At 57.8% G+C, this 23,213-nt stretch overlaps 1 protein-coding gene across 2 annotated transcripts in view; it reads left to right on the top strand.

Annotated features, from left to right (window-relative positions):
• The window catches only part of apbb1ip (amyloid beta (A4) precursor protein-binding, family B, member 1 interacting protein), a 256,190-nt gene that overhangs the window by 112,208 nt on the left and 120,769 nt on the right, over window positions 1-23,213 (top strand). For both annotated transcript variants that reach the window (XM_072508444.1, XM_072508445.1), the window contains exons 4-5: window positions 643-941; window positions 9,777-9,854. In XM_072508444.1, coding sequence (XP_072364545.1) covers window positions 643-941; window positions 9,777-9,854 — 377 coding nt within the window. The remainder of the gene's footprint in view (window positions 1-642; window positions 942-9,776; window positions 9,855-23,213) is intronic.

Genomic DNA, 23,213 nt, shown 5'->3' with positions numbered 1-23,213 from the left:
GAATCTCCGGTGCCGGAGACTTCGGCAACCGGCGGGGGCGGGATTCACGCCAGCCCCCGGCGATTCTCCGATCAGTCGGGGGGTCGGAGAATCTCGCCCCAGAGGTGGGGGAAGACCTAATGGGTCCTCTGATGAGCCCATAAAAGATCCACTTCCCCCCACCCCCCACGCCCCGAACACACAGACACACCCACTTGCAAACTACCAGCCTGTGCAGTAAAAGCTGGGGGTCTGGATACTTTGCTTCTTTCACTGTGGGTTAAATCCCAGTGGTCTATTCGTAACGTTAATTAGCCACTGAGGAAACTGAGCCCTCAATTGGCCCACCTTGGCGAGCGGGACCACATGATACCTTCCCCACTGCTGGTAAAATCGAGTCCATGGACTCTTACAGCACAGAAAAAAGCCATTTAGCCACACAAACATACAAATTATGAGGAGCAACTGCCCATTAATATTCATATCACATAGAACCCTACATCTGGTAAGCAGAGAGGACTTTCAGAGCCATGTTCAAAACAGGTTCAGGGGGCGCTTAGAGAGTAAACCAATGCGGCTCACCAGAACAGTTTTTTAATGTTTACAGTTGATTTGCCTTTTGCATTTCTGCTCAATTCTACTTTTGCTCATTTATTCTGCTAGAGTCTCTCAATGCATTGGAAGACACTGACTTGGATGCCTTAATGGCGGACCTAATGCAGGACATCAATGCGACAGAACAAGTCTGCAATGCCAAAGCGCTGGCAGCTTCATCTCAAGCCTTCTCAGATTCAGAGTTTTGGAACAGCACCAAAACGCCAGATTTCCCAGAGTTCTATTCAGAACCCCCAGCATCACCAAGGAGATACACTGAGCTCCAAAGCCTAGATTTACCACCACCTCCACCCGACGTGACCCTTCCACCACCGCCGCCCCTGGAACCTCCGGAACCATTAACAAAGGTAAGAATTTAGTTTTCCAAGATAAAAAAGAACGCTTCGAAAATGCATCAAAAAATGCAGAAGCCCCACTCTCTTCCCCTCACAATGAAGAAAAAGTGCTGGAGGGCGGCCTATGGGAATAGACATGCAGTTTGGCACAAATCAGCATCTTCAAGAGTTGAGGACGGAAAAGAGGAAGAAACTGGGTGAAATAATTTTAAAATTAGAAAGAAGGATAGCATTGCATTTCTTGTAACTCATGGTATGTGGAGAGCTTTGCTGACTCCATTGATATCTATATTTGTATGAATTGTTGAGACCAAACTTCCCCTATTAATGTCCCGGAATTACACAAACACAAATGTTTGATTATTTCGTGGTTTTATAGTTGCCAGTCTGGCAGTTAATAATACACCTTGGGTGGGATTCTCCGACCCCACGCCGGGTCGGACAATCGCCGGGGGCTGGCGTGAATCCCGCCCCACCGCCCGCCAAATTCTCTGAAGGGTGAAAAGTCGGCGGGGCGACAATCGCGCCACCCGCCTCGGAGAATGGCAGGGGCAGGCGGGAGACAATGGACTCCGGGGCTGCCCATATTCTCCCGGCCGGATGGGGCGACGTCCCGCCGACGTGACCACGGGTCACGCCGGCGTAAATCAATACGGGGGATGAGTGCCGAGTACGGGGAGGGTGAGTGCCGGGTACGGGGGGATGAGTGCCGAGGAGGGGGGGATGAGTGCCGGGTACGGGGGGATGAGTGCCGAGGAGGGGGGGATGAGTGCCGGGTACGGGGGGATGAGTGCCGAGGAGGGGGGGATGAGTGCCGGGTACGGGGGGATGAGTGCCGGGTACGGGGGGTGAGTGCCGGGGGGGGGGGGATGAATGTCGGGGGGGGTGAGTGCCGGGTACGGGGGGATGAGTGCCGGGTACGGGGGGTGAGTGCCGGGGGGGGGGGATGAATGTCGGGGGGGTGAGCGCCGGGTACGGGGGGATGAGTGCCGGGTACGGGGGGATGAGTGCCGGGGATGGGGGGGATGAATGTCGGGGGGGGTGAGCGCCGGGTACGGGGGGATGAGTGCCGGGTACGGGGGGATGAGTGCCGGATACGGGGGGGGGGGGTGAGTGCCGGGTACGGGAGGTGAGTGCCGGGTACGGGAGGGTGAGTGCCGGGTACGGGGGGATGAGTGCCGGATACGGGGGGGGGGTGAGTGCCGCGTACGGGAGGTGAGTGCCGGGTACGGGAGGGTGAGTGCCGGGTACGAGGGGATGAGTGCCGGGTCCGGGGGGGGTGAGTGCCGGGTATGGGGTGATGAGTGCCGGGTACGGGGGGTGAGTGCCGAGGAGGGGGGTATGAGTGCCGGTTACGGGGGGATGAGTGCCGGGTACGGGGGGTGAGTGCCGGGGACGGGGGGGATGAATGTCGGGGGGGGTGAGCGCCGGGTACGGGGGGATGAGTGCCGGGTACGGGGGGATGAGTGCCGGATACGGGGGGGGTGAGTGCCGGGTAATGGGGGGTGAGTGCCGGATACGGGAGGGTGAGTGCCGGGTACGGGGGGATGAGTGCCGGTTACGGGGGGATGAGTGCCGGGTACGGGGGGTGAGTGCCGGGGACGGGGGGGATGAATGTCGGGGGGGGTGAGCGCCGGGTACGGGGGGATGAGTGCTGGGTACGGGGGGATGAGTGCCGGATACGGGGGGGGGTGAGTGCCGGGTAATGGGGGGTGAGTGCCGGATACGGGAGGGTGAGTGCCGGGTACGGGGGGATGAGTGCCGGGGACGGGGGGATGAGTGCCGGGTACGGGGGGATGAGTGCCGGATACGGGGGGGGTGAGTGCCGGGTAATGGGGGGTGAGTGCCGGATACGGGAGGGTGAGTGCCGGGTATGGGGGGATGAGTGCCGGGGACGGGGGGATGAGTGCCGGGTACGGGGGGTGAGTGCCGGGGACGGGGGGGATGAATGTCGGGGGTGATGAGTGCCGGGTACGGGGGGGTGAGTGCCGGGTACGGGGGGGATGAGTGCCGGGTCCGGGGGGGTGAGTGCCGGGTATGGGGTGATGAGTGCCGGGTACGGGGGGGTGAGTGCCGGGTACGGGGGTGATGAGTGCCGGGTACGGGGGGTGAGTGCCGGGTATGGGGTGATGAGTGCCGGGTACGGGGGGGTGAGTGCTGGGTATGGGGGGATGAGTGCCGGGTACGGGGGGGTGAGTGCCGGGGACGGGGGGATGAGTGCCAGGTACGGGGGATGTGCCGGGTACGGGGTGGGTGAGTGCCGGGTACGGGGGGGTGAGTGCCGGAGACGGGGGGGTGAGTGCCGGGGACGGGGGGGTGAGTGCCGGGTACGGGGTGGGTGAGTGCCGGGTGCGGGGGGGTGAGTGCCGGGGACGGGGGGGTTGAGTGCCGGGGAATGGAGGATGAGTGCCGGGGAGGGGGGATGAGTGCCGGGTACGGGGGGGGGGATGAGTGCCAGGTTCGGAGGGATGAGTGCCGGGTACGGGGGGGTGAGTGCCGGGTACGGGGGTGATGAGTGCCGGGTACGGAGGGGTGAGTGCCGGGTATGGGGTGATGAGTGCCGGGTACGGGGGGGTGAGTGCTGGGTATGGGGGGATGAGTGCCGGGTACGGGGGGGTGAGTGCCGGGGACGGGGGGATGAGTGCCGGGGACGGTGGGGTGGGTGAGTGCTGGGTATGGGGGGATGAGTGCCGGGTACGGGGGGATGAGTGCCAGGTACAGGGGATGTGCCGGGTACGGGGTGGGTGAGTGCCGGGTACGGGGGGGTGAGTGCCGGGGACGGGGGGGTGAGTGCCGGGGACGGGGGGGTGAGTGCCGGGTACGGGGTGGGTGAGTGCCGGGTACGGGGGGGTGAGTGCCGGGGACGGGGGGGTTGAGTGCCGGGGAGGGGGGATGAGTGCCGGGTACGGGGGGGGGGGATGAGTGCCAGGTTCGGAGGGATGAGTGCCGGGTACGGGGGTTGAGTGCCGGGGAGGGGGGGATGAGTGCCGGGTACGGGGGATGAGTGCCGGGTACGGGGGTTGAGTGCCGGGGAGGGGGGGATGAGTGCCGGGTACGGGGTGATGAGTGCCGAGGAGGGGGGGATGAGTGCCGGGTACGGGGGGATGAGTGCCGGGGAGGGGGGGATGAGTGCCGGGTACGGGGGGATGAGTGCCGGGGAGTGGGTGATGAGTGCCGGGTACGGGGGGATGAGTGCCGGGTATGGGGGGAAGAGTGCCGGGTATGGGGGGATGAGTGCCGGGTACGGGGGATGAGTGCCAGGTTCGGAGGGATGAGTGCCGGGTACGGGGGGATGAGTGCCGGGGAGGGGGGGATGAGTGCCGGGTACGGGGGGATGAGTGCCGAGGAGGGGGGGATGAGTGCCAGGGAGGGGGAGATGAGTGCCGGGTACGGGGGGATGAGTGCCGGGGAGGGGGGGATGAGTGCCGGGGAGGGGGGGATGAGTGCCGGGGAGGGGGAGATGTGTGCCGGGTACAGAGGGATGAGTGCCGGGTACGGTGGGATGAGTGCCGGGGAGGGGGGGATGAGTGCCGGGTACGGGGGGGGGGGGATGAGTGCCGGACTCGGAGGGATGAGTGCCGGGTACGGTGGGATGAGTGCCGGGGAGGGGGGGATGAGTGCCGGGTACGGGGGGGGGGGGGATGAGTGCCGGGTACGGGGGGATGAGTGCCGGGGAGGGGGGTTGAGTGCCGGGTACGGGGGGCATGAGTGCCGGGTATGGGGGGATGAGTGCCGGGTACGGGGGGGATGAGTGCCGGGTATGGGGGGATGAGTGCCGGGTACGGGGGATGAGTGCCGGGGAGGGGGGGATGAGTGCCGGGGAGGGGGGATGCGTGCCGGGTACGGGTGGATGAGTGTCGGGTGGGGGGGGGTGAGTGCTGGGGACGGGGGGGGGGGGTGAGTGCCGGCGAGGGGGACGGGGGAGATGAGTGCCGGGGACGGGGGGTGCAAGGGCAAGGGAGTTTGTCTGCCTGGCCAGGTGCCATCCTCCAACAGTCGCGCCCATGCAGCCCATGCCACCTTGCTGGGAGGAGGGGGGGTACGGGCAATGATGAAATGTCATCGTTTCCCCCCCCCCCCACCAGGCCGTCATGTTTTCCGATCATCCAGCGATGTTGGCCGCCATGGCGGCAGCCGCTAATGTCCATGTTGCCCTGGATGAGGAGGAGGAGCGTGCCAGAGAGCGTGCAGGCTGCCGCAGAGGGGCAGGCGGCAGCCGCCCAGGCTGGGGGGACACCTGACCGACAGGACGAGGAGGGGGAGGAGGACGTCGCGGCACCATGGCAACGGAGGCACCCGAGGAGGCCCCGTGTGTACCGGCCCTGGCTGTCGTACCAGGACCTCACGGACCGGGAATACAGGAGGAGACTCCGGATGAGCCGGGAAACCGTGGCACACATCTGCCACATGCTGGCACACCTGGCACCGCGTGGCACTGGGGGGGGGACACCCTGTCCCCGTGTCCGTCAAGGTTACGGTGGCCCTGAACTTTTATGCCACGGGGTCATTCCAGACGCCAGGTGGGGACCTGTCCGGCATCTCGCAGACATCGGTGCACCGGTGCATCCGGGCAGTGACAGATGCCCTATATGCCATTGCGGACCACTACATCCTCTTCCCTGTGGACCGGGACAGCCAGGATGCCCGGGCCATGGGCTTCGCTGCCGTGGTTGGGTTTCCCATGGTCCAGGGGGTGATCGATGGGATGCATGTCGACGTGCGACCACCTGCGGATAACAGGGCCGTGTTCACCAATAGGAAGGGGTCCTATTCCATGAGCATCCAGGTGGTCTGCGATCACCGCATGATTATCCTGCACGTCTGCGCCCGGTACCTGGGAAGTGGACATGACTCATACGTGTTGTCACGGTCTTACATCCCCGGCATGTATGAGGGACGCCACCCCCGGCTGAGAGGCTGGTTGCTGGGCGACAGGGGTTACCCGTTGCGGTCGTGGCTGATGACGCCTATACGGAGGCCACAGAATGACGCGGAGAACAGCTATAATGATGCCCATGCAGTGACAAGGGGTGTGATAGAGAGGTGCTTTGGAGTGCTCAAAATGCGTTTCAGGTGCCTGGACCTTTCTGGGGGCACCCTCCAGTACCCGCCAGATAGGGTCGGCCGCATCATTGTGGTGTGCTGCGTCCTGCACGACATAGCCCAGCAAAGGGGCGATGTTCCGCAGGCAGAGGAGGGGGAAGTGGAGGAGCAGCAGGAAGAGGCGCAGTCCTCCCCAGATGAGGGGGATGGGGGCAATGTTCAGGGCAGACGGGCTAGACATGGGCAGGTGGCTGTCCACCATTACCGGCTGGGCCAGCGGGCACGGGACAGGCTGATAGCCGCCCCCTTCACTGACTAGGGGGCGTGGGAATCGGCGAGGCCACATACCGCACACCATGGCAACACCCGAACACCCTCACCCCCCCCCACCCAGCCACCCACCCAGCACCCTCACCCCCCTCCCCAACCCCACCCACCCCACCCGCATGCACACCACCCCTCCATTGCAGATCCACCTGCGGCACGACGGCCGGGCTCTCACAGGTGCCAGTGGAAGCGTGTCTATTGCAGGCCATGGAGGATGATGACAACCCGCCCTGCGATGAGCTCCTGGCTCCACATCGTTGGACTATATCTGACCCATGGCCACAGTACCACCATCCACCCGGACCATCCCTGCATGCGGCTGTGACACTGCAGCGCACGGTCCCGTCCTCTGCCCGGGGGGATGGTGAGGGCGGCCCAGGGGAAAGGGGGCAGACTCACCTGGGGCTGAGGTAAGACCACCCGTCACACACACACACAGTGGCGCTCAACGTACATGACACCCCCGCACGCTTCGGACAGAGCACAAAGGCAGCTTCTGTAGGTGTTAAAGTGATTTTAATAACAAACAGTGCATACACGTGCCCCAGCCCCTAAAACCCGTCTGTGCCCTGCACCCGTGCCAACTTACTCAGTGTCTAATTGTTTGGCCTTACGGGCCCTTTGACTACGTCTACGTGGTTCCCCAGACGGTACAGCAGAACTGGAGGTGGACTCCTGCGATTCCTGCCCTCTGACTCGGAATCCCTTTGGCGGCCTGGGCGGCCTGGCCTAGATGGGCCAGGCTGCGGCCTGGGCGACTGGGATGGCGAGCTGCCAGCCTGTCCTGCCCGTTGCCCACCCGATGCACCTGGGACGGAAGGGGGGGGAGTCCGAGGTGCTGCAGTGTTCCTGGACCTCCCTTACAGGGGGACCAGGAATGGGCGCCAGCAACTCCTCCTCCCTTGGGGTGTCCAATGGCCCCCAGGCCTCTACATGGGTCGGGGGTGCGAACGGACCGGCCATCCGACACCCCTCCGACCCCTGGCGCTGCCAGTCCTGGCGGCCCATGCTGGTATCGACAAGGGTCTGTATGTTTGCAGCCATGGAGTTCAGGGAGTTGGCCATCCCTGTCTGTGACTGTGCGACGCCGGCTAGCACATGGGTAATGGCCCTGATGCCGTCAGTGATGGCCTGCTGAGACTGGGCCATGGCCTGCAGGGATTGGGCCATTGCCTGCTGAGACAGGGCCACGGCGTTGAGCACGTCTGCCATCTGCCGCTGGCTCATGGCCTTCTGTGAGAGGGCAGCCATGTCCTGGGCCACAGACGCCGCCTGCACGGAAAGCCCCAGGCGTCGCATACTGCTCCCCACGTCTGACACCGTCGCACCCATTGCCTCCACCGCGGACGCCACCCGTGCGGTGTCGGCCTGGGTGGCACCCATGACCAGCACCACTCCCAGCTCCTGGACGCGGGTGGACTCCTCCACCTGCATCTGCAGCCACCGCAAGCCGCCCGTCACCCTCTTCGTTCGTCCCAGGTTCAGTGGCTGCATCTGGGCTATGGGTGGGTGTGGTAACTCCAGGAACCCGGGATCCATCTGGGCGGCAGATGTTTGCTTGCACCAGGATGCCCTCCGACCACCCGGCCCCTCTGCTGCTCCTACCTCCTCCTGCTGTACCTGTACGGCTGTGTTGTGCGCACCAGTGAGTGTACCAGACATCTCATCACTAAAGTGCCCAACCGAGGTGAGTGTTTCTGCGATGGTGGAGGGTGTTGGTGACAGCAGTGGCGTTGTGTCGTGCTCTTCGTCCCTCTCTGAGTCCATGGCACTTTGGGGTGGCGGTTCGTCTCCACCCATCCACTCTGTGTCACTGTCCTGTATTTCGGTTTCCTGGGTAGGGGTCTCCTGGGTAGGGGTGGGTGGGTGGCAGGGGTAAAGGGCAACAGTGTTAGCACGCCATCGGTTGCGCATATAGTGCAGAGGTTAGGGTGAGGGTTGGTTTCACCTGGGGGGGTGCCGCACATCGGGCAGGGAGGGGACTCACCCTGCCTGCTCTGACGAGGTTGTTCACCTTCTTGTGGCACTGGGTACCTGTCCGTGGTGTCAGAGCCACAGCGCTGACGGCCTCTGCCACCTCCCTCCACAGACGCCGGCTGAGGCGTGGGGCGACCCTGCGGCCGTGTCTGGGGTACAGGGACTCCCTCTTCTCCTCCACTGCGTCCAGGAACGCCTCGATGTCGTGGTCCTGGAACCTCGGGGCTGTGCGGCGGGCGGCCATCCTGTCGGGTCTTCCGGGGTGGGGGGGTGCACGTCTTTTGAGCCGTCACGCCATGAGGCGTCAATGACGCCGCACGGCGTCACCATCCACGTTGGGTGACGCCATCGCGAATGGCGTCATGCCGCTGCTAGCCCATTCGGGGCTGGAGAATTTGCGTTGTTTGGGGGGGCCCGACGCCGGAGTGATCCGTGCCGTTTTTGGCGCCGGGTCCCGGACATCGCGCCAGGTTTTGGAGAATCCCGCCCCTTATGTTAGTGATTATGAAAAGAAGCTTAAAGAGATTTTGTGGTCACAGTAAAGAGCTTTGCAAGATCTTTGTTGCCTTTTAAACAGAAAGTGATCGTCTGAATGTTGTATTGCATCCAGTTTTGGATGTAACACTTTAAAGATGCTGTCAAGGCCTCAGAGAGCCCGAATGGGAGATTTTTTGGAATGGGACCAGAGATGAAAGGCCACGGGCGGGATTCTGCGGGATTCGGCGGGGCTAGCAACTCCGGTGCCGAGGAGTGGCGTGAACCACTCCGGCGTCGGGCCGCCCTGAAGGTGCGGAATCCTCCACACCTTCAGGGGCTAGGCCGGCTAGGAGTGGTTTCCAACAAAAGAGAAAATGCTGGAAAAGCTTTGACGAAGAGTCATCAGACTCGAAGCGTTAGCTCTTTTCTCTCCCTACAGATGCTGCCAGACCTGCTGCGAGTTTCCAGCATTTACTCTTTCGTTTCAGATTCCAGCATCCGCAGTAATTTGCTTTTAACCGGAGTGGTTTGCGCCGCACCGGCCGGCGGGGATTGTCCCTTTAAGGGCAACACAACGGAGTAAGGGTCACCTGGTCCGGGAATTACCCCATGGTGTGAAAGACTCCTGGGCAGAGACATTTTTGGAGCTAGCAACAGCCATTAGGCTGCTGTACAATTCTTATTATTAAACACCTTTTGTGTTCATTAATGAAGTCTGTATGAAAATTGTTTTTACAGACTTTAAAATTAAGTTATGGATGTGGGGTCAGGTTGTCCAATCCAGATATTTTAATGCCTCCTGTGGCCTTCTCTTACCTGTCAAGGGAACGTGGGGTTAAAATAAATGTCCCGGTTTCTATCAAAGAGGATTGGAAGCAGCTACTCTGATTGCATTGTGGTCATGGTGAGCGAGAAATTGCAAAATCAAACTATTGTGTACTTCAAAAAGAAGAAAAAAGTTTCAGTGTTTACTTGATGCCAAAATTTATGAATTCACTTTTATAAAGGTTTTTTGTTTTGCAGGAAGAACAAGAGGCCCGGGCAAAAGCTGACAAGATCAAACTTGCTTTGGAGAAGCTAAAGGAGGCAAAGGTTAAAAAGGTCAGTTACAAACATTCTATTCCAGTGGTTCTAGTACTGGATCTGCAACGCCAAGGTCATGAGGTCAAATCGCAGCACGCCAAGTTTTGAAGTTGTGTTTTGATAATCTAGTGACTCATGGACAAGAGTCCGCATTACATCAGTGACTCTTAAAGCCCTCAGGGTAACAAGGGATGGCATGGCTGCCTTGCCTGTGCTGCCCACTTCCCAAGAAAAGAAATCCAGCTTGCTTCCAGGATCTAAAGGTTCATTCCATACTCTGCAGATGGAGAGAGATGAGGGGTACTGCTTTGCTGAAAGATTGTCCAAACCCTTGGCGATTCTCCTGGGAAAAGTGCTGATTGTCAAATCAACAGCACACATCTCTGTTCATCCACAGCCTGGTGCAGAGGAGCAGGGTCCAGTTAGTGGGCGCAAAGGCAGCGATATATGAACCTGACAACAAAGGAAGACAACTGACTCCATAAATAGAATAATCATTATCATGTCCAGACTTTAGAAAAGTGTAACTTTTTTTCCAGTGAATTTCCGGAAGATTATTCATAGATGGATCTATAAATTGCTTCTACTGTCTTTGCACTAAATTTGCATGTTGCCCACTGCGATCCGTATGATTGTGGACAGGTGGAAAATCTACACCATAACCAAAAAAATATACAGTGCTGTCCAATGTCTACTCCCAAGGTTGGTGTAGTATTAAGGTGTTCAGTGCTGAAGGACTTGACATGTGGGACTGGAGAAACCGCACAGCCCACGCGCTAATGTAAGAGAGAGTCACATGACTAAGAGGTTAGCAGGAGAAAGCTCTTGGCTTAAACTGGTGATGCACTATCAATTGCGACGAGACGAGAGTAGAGAGTAATCAAGGCTTTATTACACAGAGATGTGTGGCCTCCTACAGCTGCTGCCGAAATGGCTGCAGCTCGGAGAGCACACACATTTATACTCCGCCTACTGGGCGGAGCCAGCAGGCAGGGATCTACCCCTGTACCTGTAGTACAGGGGCCTTACCGTAATACCCTTGTAATACAATATAATACAACAGTGGTGACTACCACATTCACCCCCAGTTAAAAATGAGTCCAGCGGGGGTGGTGGAAAACTATTTCCATACAGGTTGTCATTAAAATTTCAGAGAAGGTTACAAATTTAGACGGTCAGGGGCCTTGATCCGTCGTTGAGAGCGCCGCAGTGCTGGTGGCGAGTCAGGAGTCGGCTCGGTCGTCGGTGACTCCGGGACCATGTCGACATCCTCTTCATCCCCAGGTCGGACCAAGGGGAGGACGGATTGTCCTGGAGCGGGGGCTGTGGTGGGGTGCACTGGGGGAAGAGAGGGTGGCGCCAGGGCAGAGGGGGGGGGACCAAGATGGTGCCAGGTCCCTGAGGGAGACTGTGTCTTGCCAGCCGTCGGCTACGTAGGCGTACTGCGGGTTTGCGTGGAGTAGCTGTACCCTCTCAACCAACGGGTCCACCTTGTGAAGCCGAACGTGCTTGCGGAGGAGAACGGGTCCTGGAGCTGCCAGCCACGTTGGGAGTGAAACCCCGGAGATGGACTTCCTGGGGCAGGCAAAGAGACGTTCATGGGGGGTTTCGTTAGTCGCCGTGCACAGGAACAACCGAATGGAGTGAAGTGCGTCAGGGAGGACCTCCTGCCAGCGGGAGGCCGGGAGATTTCTGGACCATAGGGCCAGCTGGACAGCCTTCCAGACCGTCCCATTCTTGCGCTCCACCTGCCCGTTTCCCCAGGGGTTGTAGCTGGTCGACCTGCTCGAGGTGATACCCTTGTTGAGCAGGTACTGGCGCAGCTCATCGCTCATAAATGAGGATCCCCTGTCGCTGTGGACGTAGGTGGGGAAACCGAACAGAGCGAAGATGGTGTTGATGGCTTTGATGACGGTGGCAGACGTCATATCGGGGCATGGGATGGCGAAGGGGAATCTGGAATATTCGTCGACCACATTGGGAAAATTGAAGTCCACGCTGAGGCGTTCAAAGGGGCGGGAGGCCTTCACCAGGCGCGCACGGTCTGGCCGGTAGAAGTGCGGTTTACACTCCGCGCAGACTTGGCAATCTCTGGTGACAGCCCTGACTTCCTCGATGGAGTAGGGCAGATTGCGGGCCTGAATGAAGTGATAAGAGCAGGTGACCCCTGGGTGACAGAGATCGTCGTGCAGGGTCTGGAGTCGGTCCACTTGTGCGCTGGCACATGTACCTCGGGACAGGGCATCGGGGGGGCTCGTTGAGCTTACTGTTGCGATACAAAACCTCGTAATTAAAGGTGGAGAGCTCAATCCTCCACCGCAAGATCTTATCATTTTTGATCTTACCCCGCTGTGTGTTGTTGAACATGAAGGCAACCGACCGTTGGTCTGTGAGGAGAGTGAATCTCCTGCCAGCCAGGTAATGCCGCACAACTTCAACGATAGCTTGGGCCTCCTTTTCGACGGAGGAGTGCCGAATTTCGGAGGCATGGAGGGTGCGGGAAAAGAATGCCACGGGCCTGCCTGCCTGGTTGAGGGTGGCGGCTAGAGCGACGTCTGATGCATCACTCTCGACTTGGAAGGGGAGCGTCTCATCGACCGCGTGCATCGCAGCCTTGGCAATGTCGGCCTTGATGCGGTTGAAGACTTGGTGAGCCTCGGCCGTCAGTGGGAAACCGTGGAGTGGATCAGTGGGCAGGCCTTGTCCGCACAGTTAGGGACCCACTGGGCGTAGTACGAAAAGAACCCCAGGCATCGTTTGAGGGCCTTGGGGCAGTGGGGAAAGGGGAGATCCATGAGGGGGCGCATGCGATCGGGGTGGGGCCCTAGAACTCCGTTCTGAACCACATAGCCGAGGATGGCTAATCGGTTCGTGCTGAACACACACTTCTCCTTGTTGTAGGTTAGGTTGAGGAGTTTAGCGGTGTGGAGAAATCTGGAAAGGTTAGCGTCGTGGTCCTGCTGGTCATGGCCGCAGATGGTGACGTTATCCAGGTATGGGAAAGTGGCCCGCAGTCCGTACCGGTTAACCATTCGGTCCATCTCCCGTTGGAAGACCGAGACCCCGTTAGTGACGCTGAAGGGAACCCTAAGGAAATGGTAAAGGCGGCCGTCCGATTCAAACGCGGTGTACGGGCGGACCGCCTTGCGAATGGGGAGCTGGTGGTAGGCAGATTTCAGGTCCACTGTCGAGAAGACCAGGTACTGTGCAATCTGATTGACCATATCAGATATGCGTGGGAAGGGGTACGCGACGAGCTGCGTGTACCGATTGATGGTCTGACTGTAGTCAACGACCATCCTGTTTTTTCCCCCGTTTTCACTACTACCACTTGGGCTCTCCAGGGGCTGTTGCTGGCCTCAATAATGCCTTCCCGCAGCAGCCGCTGGACCTCAGACCTGATGAAGGTCCTGTCCTGAGCGCTGTACCATCTGCTCCTGGTGGCGATGGGTTTGCAATCCGGGGTGAGATTTGCAAACAGAGAAGGCGGGTCGATCTTAAGGGTCATGAGACCGCATACAGTAAGGGGTGGTAGGGGCCCGCCAAATTTCAGGGTTAGGCTCTGGAGGTTGCACTGGAAGTCCAGGCCGAGTAGCAAGGCAGCGCAGAGGTTGGGGAGGACGTAGAGCCGGAAGCCGCTGAACTCTACACCCTGGATGGTGAGGGTAGTGATGCAGTACCCCCGGATCGCCATGGAGTGGGATCCGGAGGCCAGGGAGATTCTTTGGTTAATGGGGTGTACCGCGAGGGAGCAGCGCCTTACCGTATCGGGGTGGATGAAGCTCTCAGTGCTCCCGGAGTCCAGAAGGCAGGGTGTCTCAGGCCCGTCGACCTTCACCTTTGTCGACGCGGTCGCGAGGTTGTGCGGTCAGGACTGGTCGATCGTGACGGAGGCGAGACGCGGCTGGTCGGCGGCAGTTGCAGGCGATGAGCGGCCCGATGCGGTGCCCGATGGGTCCTGAGGCGGGGAAGATGGCAGCGCCCACGGGCAGCACGTGTCCTGAGGCAGGCAAGATGGCGGCGCCCTCGGGCCGCAGGTGTCCTGGGCAGGCAAGATGGCGGCACTTGTTGTGAGGGGAGCAAGATGGCGGCGCCCATGGGCCGCACATTGTCTGAGGCGAGCAAGATGGCGACGCCCACTGGCCGCACGCGGGGGTTCCGGGACAATAGCGGAGATTGAGCGGGCCTGGCACACTGCAGCGAAATGTCCTTTCTTGCCGCAGGCCTTGCAGAGTGCGCTCTGCACCGGGCAGCTCTGCCAGGGGTGTTTTGTCTGTCCTCAGAAGTAGCACTTGGGTCACCCAGGGTTGGTTGGCTGCCGCACGGCACAGGCGTGGTGTTGGCTGGGGGCAGTTGCTGATGGGGTCCACGATGGGATGGCTGCTGGCGGGGTCCACGATGCCCAGGAGGGGTGGGCCGTGCGATCGGGGGCATACGCCTGTACGTTGCGTGAGGCGACTGTGACCAAGAGTGCTAGTTTCTTGGTCGCCGCGAGGTCAAGCGTAGCTCCTTCTAAGAGGCGCTGGCGTATGTAGGCCGACCCCATGCCCGTAATGAATGTGTCTCTCATTAGCAGGTTAGAATGTGCAGCGGCCGAAACGGCCTGGCAATCAGTCTCTCACCAGGGCGAGCAGGGCATCCCAGAAATCTTCCACAGACTCACTGGGAAGTTGGTGCCGCGTGGACAGGAGGTGCCTGGCGTAGATCTTATTGGTCTACTGAGCGTAGTTCTCCTTCAGTAGCACCATGGCCTCTGCATAGGTAGGCACGTCCTGGATGAGGGGAAAGACATCGGAGCTCAGCCGCATTGTACAGAATCTGGAGCTTCTGTGCTTCTGGGATTGGGTCTGTCGCAGATCCGATGTATGCTTCAAAGCAAGCTAGCCAATGTGCAAAGTCCTTTATGGCGTTGTCTGCTTGAGGGTGCACCTGGAGGCGATCCAGCTTGATGAGGAGATCCATCTTTGTAAAATCTCTGTGTAACAAATTGATGCACTATCAATTACGACGAGATGAGAGTAGATAGTAATCGAGGCTTTATTACACAGACATGTGTGGCCTCCTACAGCTGCTGCCGAAATGGCTGCAGTTCGGAGAGCACACACATTTATACTCCGCCTACTGGGTGGAGCCAGTAGGCAGGGATCTACCCCCGTACCTGTAGTACAGGGGCCTTACCGTAATAACCTCGTATGCAGTGCAGTATATACAATATAATACAACAGTGGCGATTACCACAACTGGTAATACCTATAGGCTGGTACATCTGTAAATAGATATGTTCATACAATAAACCAGTTATTGTTCAAACATATCTATGACTCGGCAACTGTTCCTTAGCCAGGCATGACCAACATGCATTGTGGCAGCAGTGCGATCCTGAGATTTTCGAAAATCAACTTTAAAGAAGTTTGCGAGTCTGACCTGGAAAAAGGTGCCAAAACTGAAAACAGTTGAAAATCGCCAAAAGTGCTCCAAAGAAGACGTGGAGGCTGAGAGGTAGAGAAGAAATCAACTGGTCAGCTTACCATAGCACGTAAGTGGTCCGTGAAAAAAATCCTAATCCATCAGCAGAATTAAAGAACCTGGCAATAATCAAGGAAAGGTGAAAAGGACAGCTTCGAATTAATGACACTGTCAGCAGGCAACACTGAGAGAAATTCCATTTTAATGTGCGTGGGTTTCGATACATCCCGCAGCCAGGCTTCGAGGTCGGCACCCTGACAAATGGAAACCGTGTATCAGCATTTCTTTTTAAATTGACTGCTCAAAATGATTCCCCAATGGGAGGAAAGAAATGAAATAGCCTTACCTACTTCCATTGATTAATTTAAAATTCTGCAACGTTTAGGAACGGCTACAAAGAGGATCCGCGACTGCAGCGGGTGTCAGTGAATGCCCAAACGACACAGGATAACTCTATTCCAGCAGCAGAAGTTTAAAAAGTCCAGGCGGACCTCCGAAAACCTTAAGACAGCTATGGATTCCAAATTTGCCTTGCCAGACTCATTTGGGCACATAGAAGGGCCAGATCAGACACAGAATTGAGCACTATGGAGGAAGAGATGTTTAAGATTCAGAATTGCATTCAAATTAAACAAGAAATCAGAGGCAGAGCAAGCCAATACATTATTGAGGGGTCGCCGCCCCGCCGGTCGGGGGCCGTTGAAAACGCCCCCCGCCCCCCCCGGCGATTCTCCGCGCCTCGACGGGCCAAGTGCCCACCGAGTTCGGCCGAGTCTCACCAGCGTGGGTTCCGTATGGTCCTACCATACGTAGGACCTCGGAGTTCTGGCTGCGGCCAGCGACAACAGGAGCGCGTCCCATCTCCGGAAATCATCCTTCATTTGGTCCACGAGCCGAGCCAGATTCAATTTATGCAGCCGGTCCCATTCCTGCGCCACTTTAGATGCCCAGGTACCTAAAACTACCCCCTACTGACCTAAACGGCAGCTCCCCCAGTCGCCCCTCCTGTCGCCTCGCCTGAACCACAAATATCTCACTCTTATCCATGTTTAGCTTATACCCCGAAAACCGGCCGAATTCCCCAAAGATCTTCATGATTTCCTCCATCCTCACCGGGAAGTTGGTGCCGCGTGGACAGGAGGTGCCTGGCGTAGATCTTGTTGGTCTGCTGAGCGTAGTTCTCCTTCAGTAGCGCCATGGGTCCGAAACATAAAGAAGCAGATCATCCGCATGGAGAAAAACCCTGTGCCCCCCACCCCCCCCGGAGAAGTCCCCTCCAGCCCTTGAACCTCTCAGAGCGAGTGCCAACGGCTCTATAGCCAGCGCAAACAACAGTGGGGAGAGGGGTCATCCCTGTCTTGTACCCCGGTGCAGTCTAAAGTAGTCCGAAGTTGTCCTGTTAGTCCGCACACTTGCCACCGGAGCCTGATACAACAACCTGACCCAGTCAATAAAGCCCCGCCCAAATCCGAACCGTCCCAGTACCTCCCACAGATAGTCCCATTCTACCCGGTCAAAAGCTTTTTCTGCGATCACTACCTCAACCTCCCTACCTTCCGGGGGCATCATGATCTCATTTAACAGCCTTCTTACATTGGCCCCCAACTGCCTATCCTTAACAAACCCCATTTGGTCCTCCCCAATAATGTCCGGAACACAGTCCTCAATCCTGGAGGACAAGATTTTGGCCAGCAATTTGGCATCCACATTCAGCAGGGAGATCGGCCTGTAGGACCCACACAGCTCCGGGTTCTTGTCCCGCTTAAGAATCAGCGAAATCATTGCCTGACATCGTCGAGGGGAGCACCCCTCTTTCCCTTGCCTCATTGAACATCCTCATCAACACCGGCCCCAATCCCCGAGAACTTTTTATAGAACTCCACTGGGTACCCGTCCGGACCCGGGGCCTTACCCGCCTGCATGGCCTTCAAGCCCTCCACGATCTCTTCCAGCCCAATTGGGGCCCCCAGCCCTTCTACCCGCTCTCCGCCCACCGTTGGGAAATTCAGCCCCTCCAAGAAGCGCCTCATCCCCTCCGGCCCCGTAGGGGGTTCCGACCTGTACTGCCTGCTGTAGAAATCCCTAAACACCTTATTCACCCCTACTAAATCACCAACCAGGTTCCCCTCACCGTTCTTTACTTTCCCTATCTCTCTAGCTGCCTCCCTCGTCCTAATCTGCTGTGCAAGCATTTTGCTGGCCTTCTCCCCATGTTCATAAATCGCTCCCCTCGCCTTTCTCAGCTGCTCCACCGCCCTCCCTGTGGTCAGCAAGCTAAACTCCGCCTGCAGCTCCGCCGTTCCCTCAGGAGCCCTGCCTCTGGGATCTCCGCATACCTCCTATCGATCTGTAATATCTCCTTTACCAATCTGTCCGTCTCTGCCCTGTCCACCTTCTCCCTATGAGCCCGGATCGAGATCAGCTCCCCCCTTACCACCGCCTTCAGTGCTTCCAAAACCACCGCTGCCGATGTTTCCCCCGTGTCATTGACCTGCACGTAGTTCTGAATGCATTTCCTCAGCCGCTCGCACACCCCGTCATTCGCCCAAATCCCACATCTAACCTCCAGTGCGGGCGCTGGTTACTGTCTTTACTAACCTGCAGGTCCACCCAGTGCGGAGCATGGTCTGAGATTGTGATCGCCGAATACCCCGTGTCCACCACCCCAGCCAGAAAGACCCTGCTCAAAATAAAGAAATCAATCCGGAGTACACTTTACGCACGTGTGAGTAGAAGGAAAACTCCTTAGCCCTCGGCTGCCCAAAACTCCATAGATCCACGCCCCCATCAGCTCCATGAACCCTCCTAGTTTCTTTGCCATTGCTGGCACCCTGCCCGTTTTTGAGCTTGACCGGTCTAAGCCCGGGTCCATTACTGTGTTGAAGTCCCCTCGCATGACCAACCTGTGCGAGTTCAGGTGCGGGATCTTCCCCAGCATCCTCTTTATAAACTCCACATCATCCCAATTTGCCGCATATATTCACTAATACCACCTGCACCCCCTCCAGTTTTCCACTGACCATAACATACCGACCTCTCACATCCAAGACTGTTCTACCCGCCTCAAACACCACCCGCTTATTGATCAGGATCGCGACCCCTCTAGTCTTTGAATCTTGTCCCGAGTGAAATACCTGGCTGACCCAGCCTTTCCTCAGTCTAACCTGGTCCGTTACCTTAAGGTGCATCTCCTGCAACATCACCACGTCCGCCTTTAATTCTCTAAGATGCGCGAGCACACGTGCCCTTTTGACCTGCCCATTTAACCCTCGAACATTCCAGGTGATCAGCCTAGTTGGGGGGCTCATTGGCCCCCCCCCACGATCAGTCATCCCCTTTTTGTAGGCCCGCCACCAGCCCCATCGTCCGCACCTCCACCGGTCCATCCCCAGGCGGCCCCCGCCCCCGACCTCCTCTCTGTCCCTCAGCCCAAGTCCCCCCCTCACCAGCAGAACGTTCATCCCCTCCCTCCCCCTAGCAACAACACCCTGTAACCCAATCCCTTTCTTAAACCAAACATATGCACACCCCCTCACTGCACTTCCGAGAGTTATCTCACCCAGCTAGCTTGGTGGCCCCCATCCCCGGCACCAGATACCAGATGGTCTCCCACCTATTGTTACCCCCTACCCGCTCATGCAAACAAACTCCAACATCAAACAATCCCCACACAATTGCTCAACAGAAAAACACCAAGATCAAAACTAGCACACCACCATCCCCCAACAGTGCAAATGAAAACCTAAACTCACCCAGCTCTACTGCTGGTTCCAAGCAAAATGAGGACCTTTTTACAAAACAGAGAAACAACACTGAGAAAACAGAAACACGAATGTTGCAGCCAAGTTCAAAAGTTCTTAGTCCTTCGACAGCCCTTTCTTTTTCGCAAAGTCCAACGCGTCCTCAGGCGACTCAAAGTAGAAGTGCTGATCCTCATGCGTGGCCCAGAGACGGGCTGGGTATAACAGTCCAAATTTCACCTTTTTCTTGAAAAGGATCGCCCTGATCTGATTGAAGCCTGCTCTCCTCCTGGCCACCTCTACACTCAGGTCCTGGTAAACTCGCAGGATGTTATTGTCCCACTTGCAGCTCCGTGTCTGCTTGGCCCACTGCAGAATACGCTCCTTATCGAGAACCTGTGGAATCTCACCACTATAGCCCTCGGGGGGATCTCCCATTCGCGGCTTCTTCGCAGGTGCCCTGTGAGCCCTACCCACCTCCAAGGGCCGGGAGAATGCCCCATCCCCCAGCAGCTTCACAAACATGTCTGCGACATATGCCCCAGCGTCCGTTCCTTCGGACCCCTCCGGGAGCCCGACAATTCTTAGGTTCTGCCGGCGGGGCCTATTTTCTAGGTCCTCCACCTTCTCCAGGCGCTTCTTCTGCTGGTCCCTCAGCATCCCCACCTCCAGCTCCACCGCAGTCTGATGTTCCTCCTGCTCAGCCAGCGCCTTCTCCACCTTCTGGATCGCCCGATCCTGGGCGTCCAACCTGAGCTCCAGCCGTAAACCAACGCTTTTATCGGGTTCAAGCAGTCCTGGTTCTCCGTAGCAAAGCCTTCCTGACTGACTTGTATCAGCTGCTCCATAGACTGCTGGGTCGACAAGCCAGAGGTTTGCCCCTCCGCCATGCTGTACCCTGCTGCAACTCCAGCCCAAGTCTTCTCTGTCTTCTTGTTTCTGCCCTTACAAACACTTCTAGTCCTTTTTTCCATGCACCAAAGTGGGAATTCAGTAGAGAATTCTACAATTCAAGTCCGTTAAAAAATCGGGGGAAAAGGTCCAAACGTCCGACCAGAGCGGGAGCCACCAAATGTGCGACTTACTCCTTCATAGCCGTCACCGGAAGTCCAGGATTCAGGGGCGAGATTCTCCGACCCCCCGCCGGGTCGGAGAATCACCGGGGCCTGGCGTGAATCCCTCCCCCGCCGGATGCTGAATTCTCCGGCACCGGAGATTCAGTGGGGGCGGGAATCGTGCTGCGCCGGTTGGCGGGCCTGCCCCCCCCAGCGATTCTCCAGCCCGGATGGGCCGAAGTCCCGCTGCTGGAATGCCTGTCCCGCCGGCGTGGATTAAACCACCTCTCTTATCGGCGGGACAAGGCGGCGCGGGCGGGCTCCGGGGTCCGGGGTGATCTGGCCCCGGGGGGTGCCCCCACGGTGGCCTGGCCCACGATCGGGGTCCACCGATCCGTGGGTGGGCCTGTGCCGTGGGGGCACTCTTTTCCTTCCACCTTCGCCATGGTCTCCACTATGGCGGAGGCGGAAGAGACTCCCTCCACTGCACATGCGCGGGGATGCCGTGAGCGGCCGCTGATGCTCCCGCGCATGCGCCGCCCGGAGATGTCATTTGAAAATGAAAATGAAACGAAAATCGCTTATTGTCACGAGTAGGCTTCAATGAAGTTACTGTGAAAAGCCCCTAGTCGCCACATTCCGGCGCCTGTTCGGGGAGGCTGGTACGGGAATTGAACTGTGCTGCTGGCCTGCCTTGGTCTGCTTTAAAAGCCAGCGATTTAGCCCAGTGTTCTAAACCGCGCCAGCTGGCGGGGCACCAAAGGCCTTTCCCGCCAGCTGGCGGGGCGGAAATCAGTCCGGCTCGGGCCAAGCCCCTCAAGGTTAGGGCTCGGCCGGTCAAGATGCGGAGGATTCCGCACCTTTGGGGCAGCGCGATGCTGGACTGATTTGTGCCGTTTTTGGCGCCGGTTCGCGGACATCGCGCCGATTACGGAGAATTTCGCCCCAGATTTTTAACGTTTCAGCATCTCACTTGACCCAAATGCACCTTTTTAGGGAGGGTTAAAATTCCACTGGTAGTTGGATCATCTTTGTGGGTGATCTGGGGGATTAGGTGGTAGTCAGACTAAGAAGGGAAGATATGGGATGTCCTGAGATCCCACACATTTTCACCAGTCTGCCATTGCGTTCTGTCAATCCATCTTACCTGTCATCAGCATTAGGCCCATTTTGATTAATTATTTAAACTTCCTTTATTATCACAAGCTGAAGAATTCTATATTTTTCAATGCCAAGCAGTCCTTGAAATTTTCATTTCCTCAATTATTTTAAAGAGTGAGTGAAAAATGGTGGTCACGAGTTAATAACGAAAGATGCACTGATTCAGTTTCCTGACATACTTATTTATATCCACTTCTCGATTAAAGTTGTCCAAAGGAAGAAAGTAATGATATACTTGCTGCAGCCAAGCATCTTGGTGTTCTGTGCACTCCACCACAGAGGAGGTGGTGAAATGGTTTGTTACTCTTCAGTTCCTGATCTCACTTAGACCATCTGGAGGAAATGAGGGACTTTCCCAAGAAACAGGGAAGAACAAAAACCAAAGGTTAAATTAAACTGTAACTGCTGTTCTTGCAAACTTCCTGGTGACTACCTCCAAAGCTTCACAGGAAGAGTCTTAGAACAGGTGGCCTACCTGCCATTTCCTATTGTATTGGATGGACAGAAATTTACTCCTATTAAATATTGGGATGAAAAAGAAGCCATTGGGCTGATATTCCCAGCCCTGTGGTTGTAGGCTTGGAGGCAGGGGCCTGGAAAATAGGGGGGAGTTGGGCCAGATATCTGTGCGTTCCTCATCAGTGGTAAAGGGTTGATACCTCTGAGGGTGACTTCATGTTGAGCCATCCTCATTGTCCCTGACCTGTCTCAGTAGCGCTCACTTCTCCCTGTGGGTGTTCTGAGGCCCCAGCTGTCCAATTGCGCCAGCAGCATATTGGGCCCACCCAATCTGGAGGCAGCATGTCAGGAGGCCACTTCCAGTAACATTGCATTGTCAGGCATGCTGCCGCTAAATGTGGAAGTGCGGATTTGGGATCCCCTTTTGGTCTTGACACTGGGGTCCTGTGGCCTGTGGGAAAATCTAACCTTTTGGGCAGGGTTTTCTGCTCATCCCACCACGAGTTCCATGACAACGCAGGATCCTCATTGACCAGCGGCAGGATCTTCTTGTCCCGCAGTTGTCAATGGGCTTTCCAGTGGCACCCCTCACCACTGGGAAACTCACAGTGGGGTGCACCATCAGCAGGACCGGAAAATCCTGCCGGCATGAACAGCTGGAAAAGTTCAGCCATTATCTTCAGACCCTGCTACAAATCAGAGCCATTATCAAAATGGGGAAATATTCGCCATGTGTACCACGTAATCAAATTATAAATACATTTAGGAAGAACATTTTTACAATGTTGCTACTGTTACAAACCCTGTTGAGAGTAATACCTTTCAATGAGAGATCTGGGGTGTCATTCTCCGACCCCCCAGAGGGTCGGAGAATAGCCGTTGGCCGCCGTGAATCCCGCCCCCGCCCCCGCCGAAGTCTCCGAAGGGAGAAAAGTCGGCGGGGCGTTAATGGCGCTGCTGCCGCGGAGAATGTCACGGGTCTGCGCAAGGCAGCCGATTTTCGGCCTGCCGATATTCTCCCTTCCGGATGGGCCGAAGTCCCGTCGACGTGATGACCGTTCACGTCGACGTGAATCAAACCTCCTTTTCATCGGCGTGACCCGGTGCTCCAGGCTCACGCCGACCAGCGTGGAGTGAGTGACGGCCTGGGGGGTTGGCTCTGGGCAGGAAATGGCGTGGCCGCAGACTGATTGCGTGAGGACAGGTGTGTCTCGGCTTGTGTGTGTGTGTGTGCGGCGGGGGGGGGGGGGGGGGGTTAGAGTAGGCTGGGCTCCGGGGGAGTGCCGGGAGGGGGTCCGTGCCGGTGTGGAGGTTGGGGGGGGGTCCGTGCTGGGGTGGAGGTTGGGGGTTGGGGGGGTCCGTGCTGGGGTGGAGGTTGGGGGTTGGGGGGGGTCCGTGCTGGGTTGGAGGTTGGGGGTTGGTGGGGGTCCGTGCTGGGGTGGAGGTTGGGGAGGGGGTCCGTGCTGGGGTGGAGGTTGGGGAGGGGGTTTGTGCCG

The sequence above is a fragment of the Scyliorhinus torazame genome, chromosome 6, assembly GCF_047496885.1.
Source record: "Scyliorhinus torazame isolate Kashiwa2021f chromosome 6, sScyTor2.1, whole genome shotgun sequence".
In the NCBI taxonomy this organism is placed as follows: Eukaryota; Metazoa; Chordata; class Chondrichthyes; order Carcharhiniformes; family Scyliorhinidae; genus Scyliorhinus; species Scyliorhinus torazame.
This window is presented reverse-complemented; position numbering and strand designations above follow the sequence as displayed.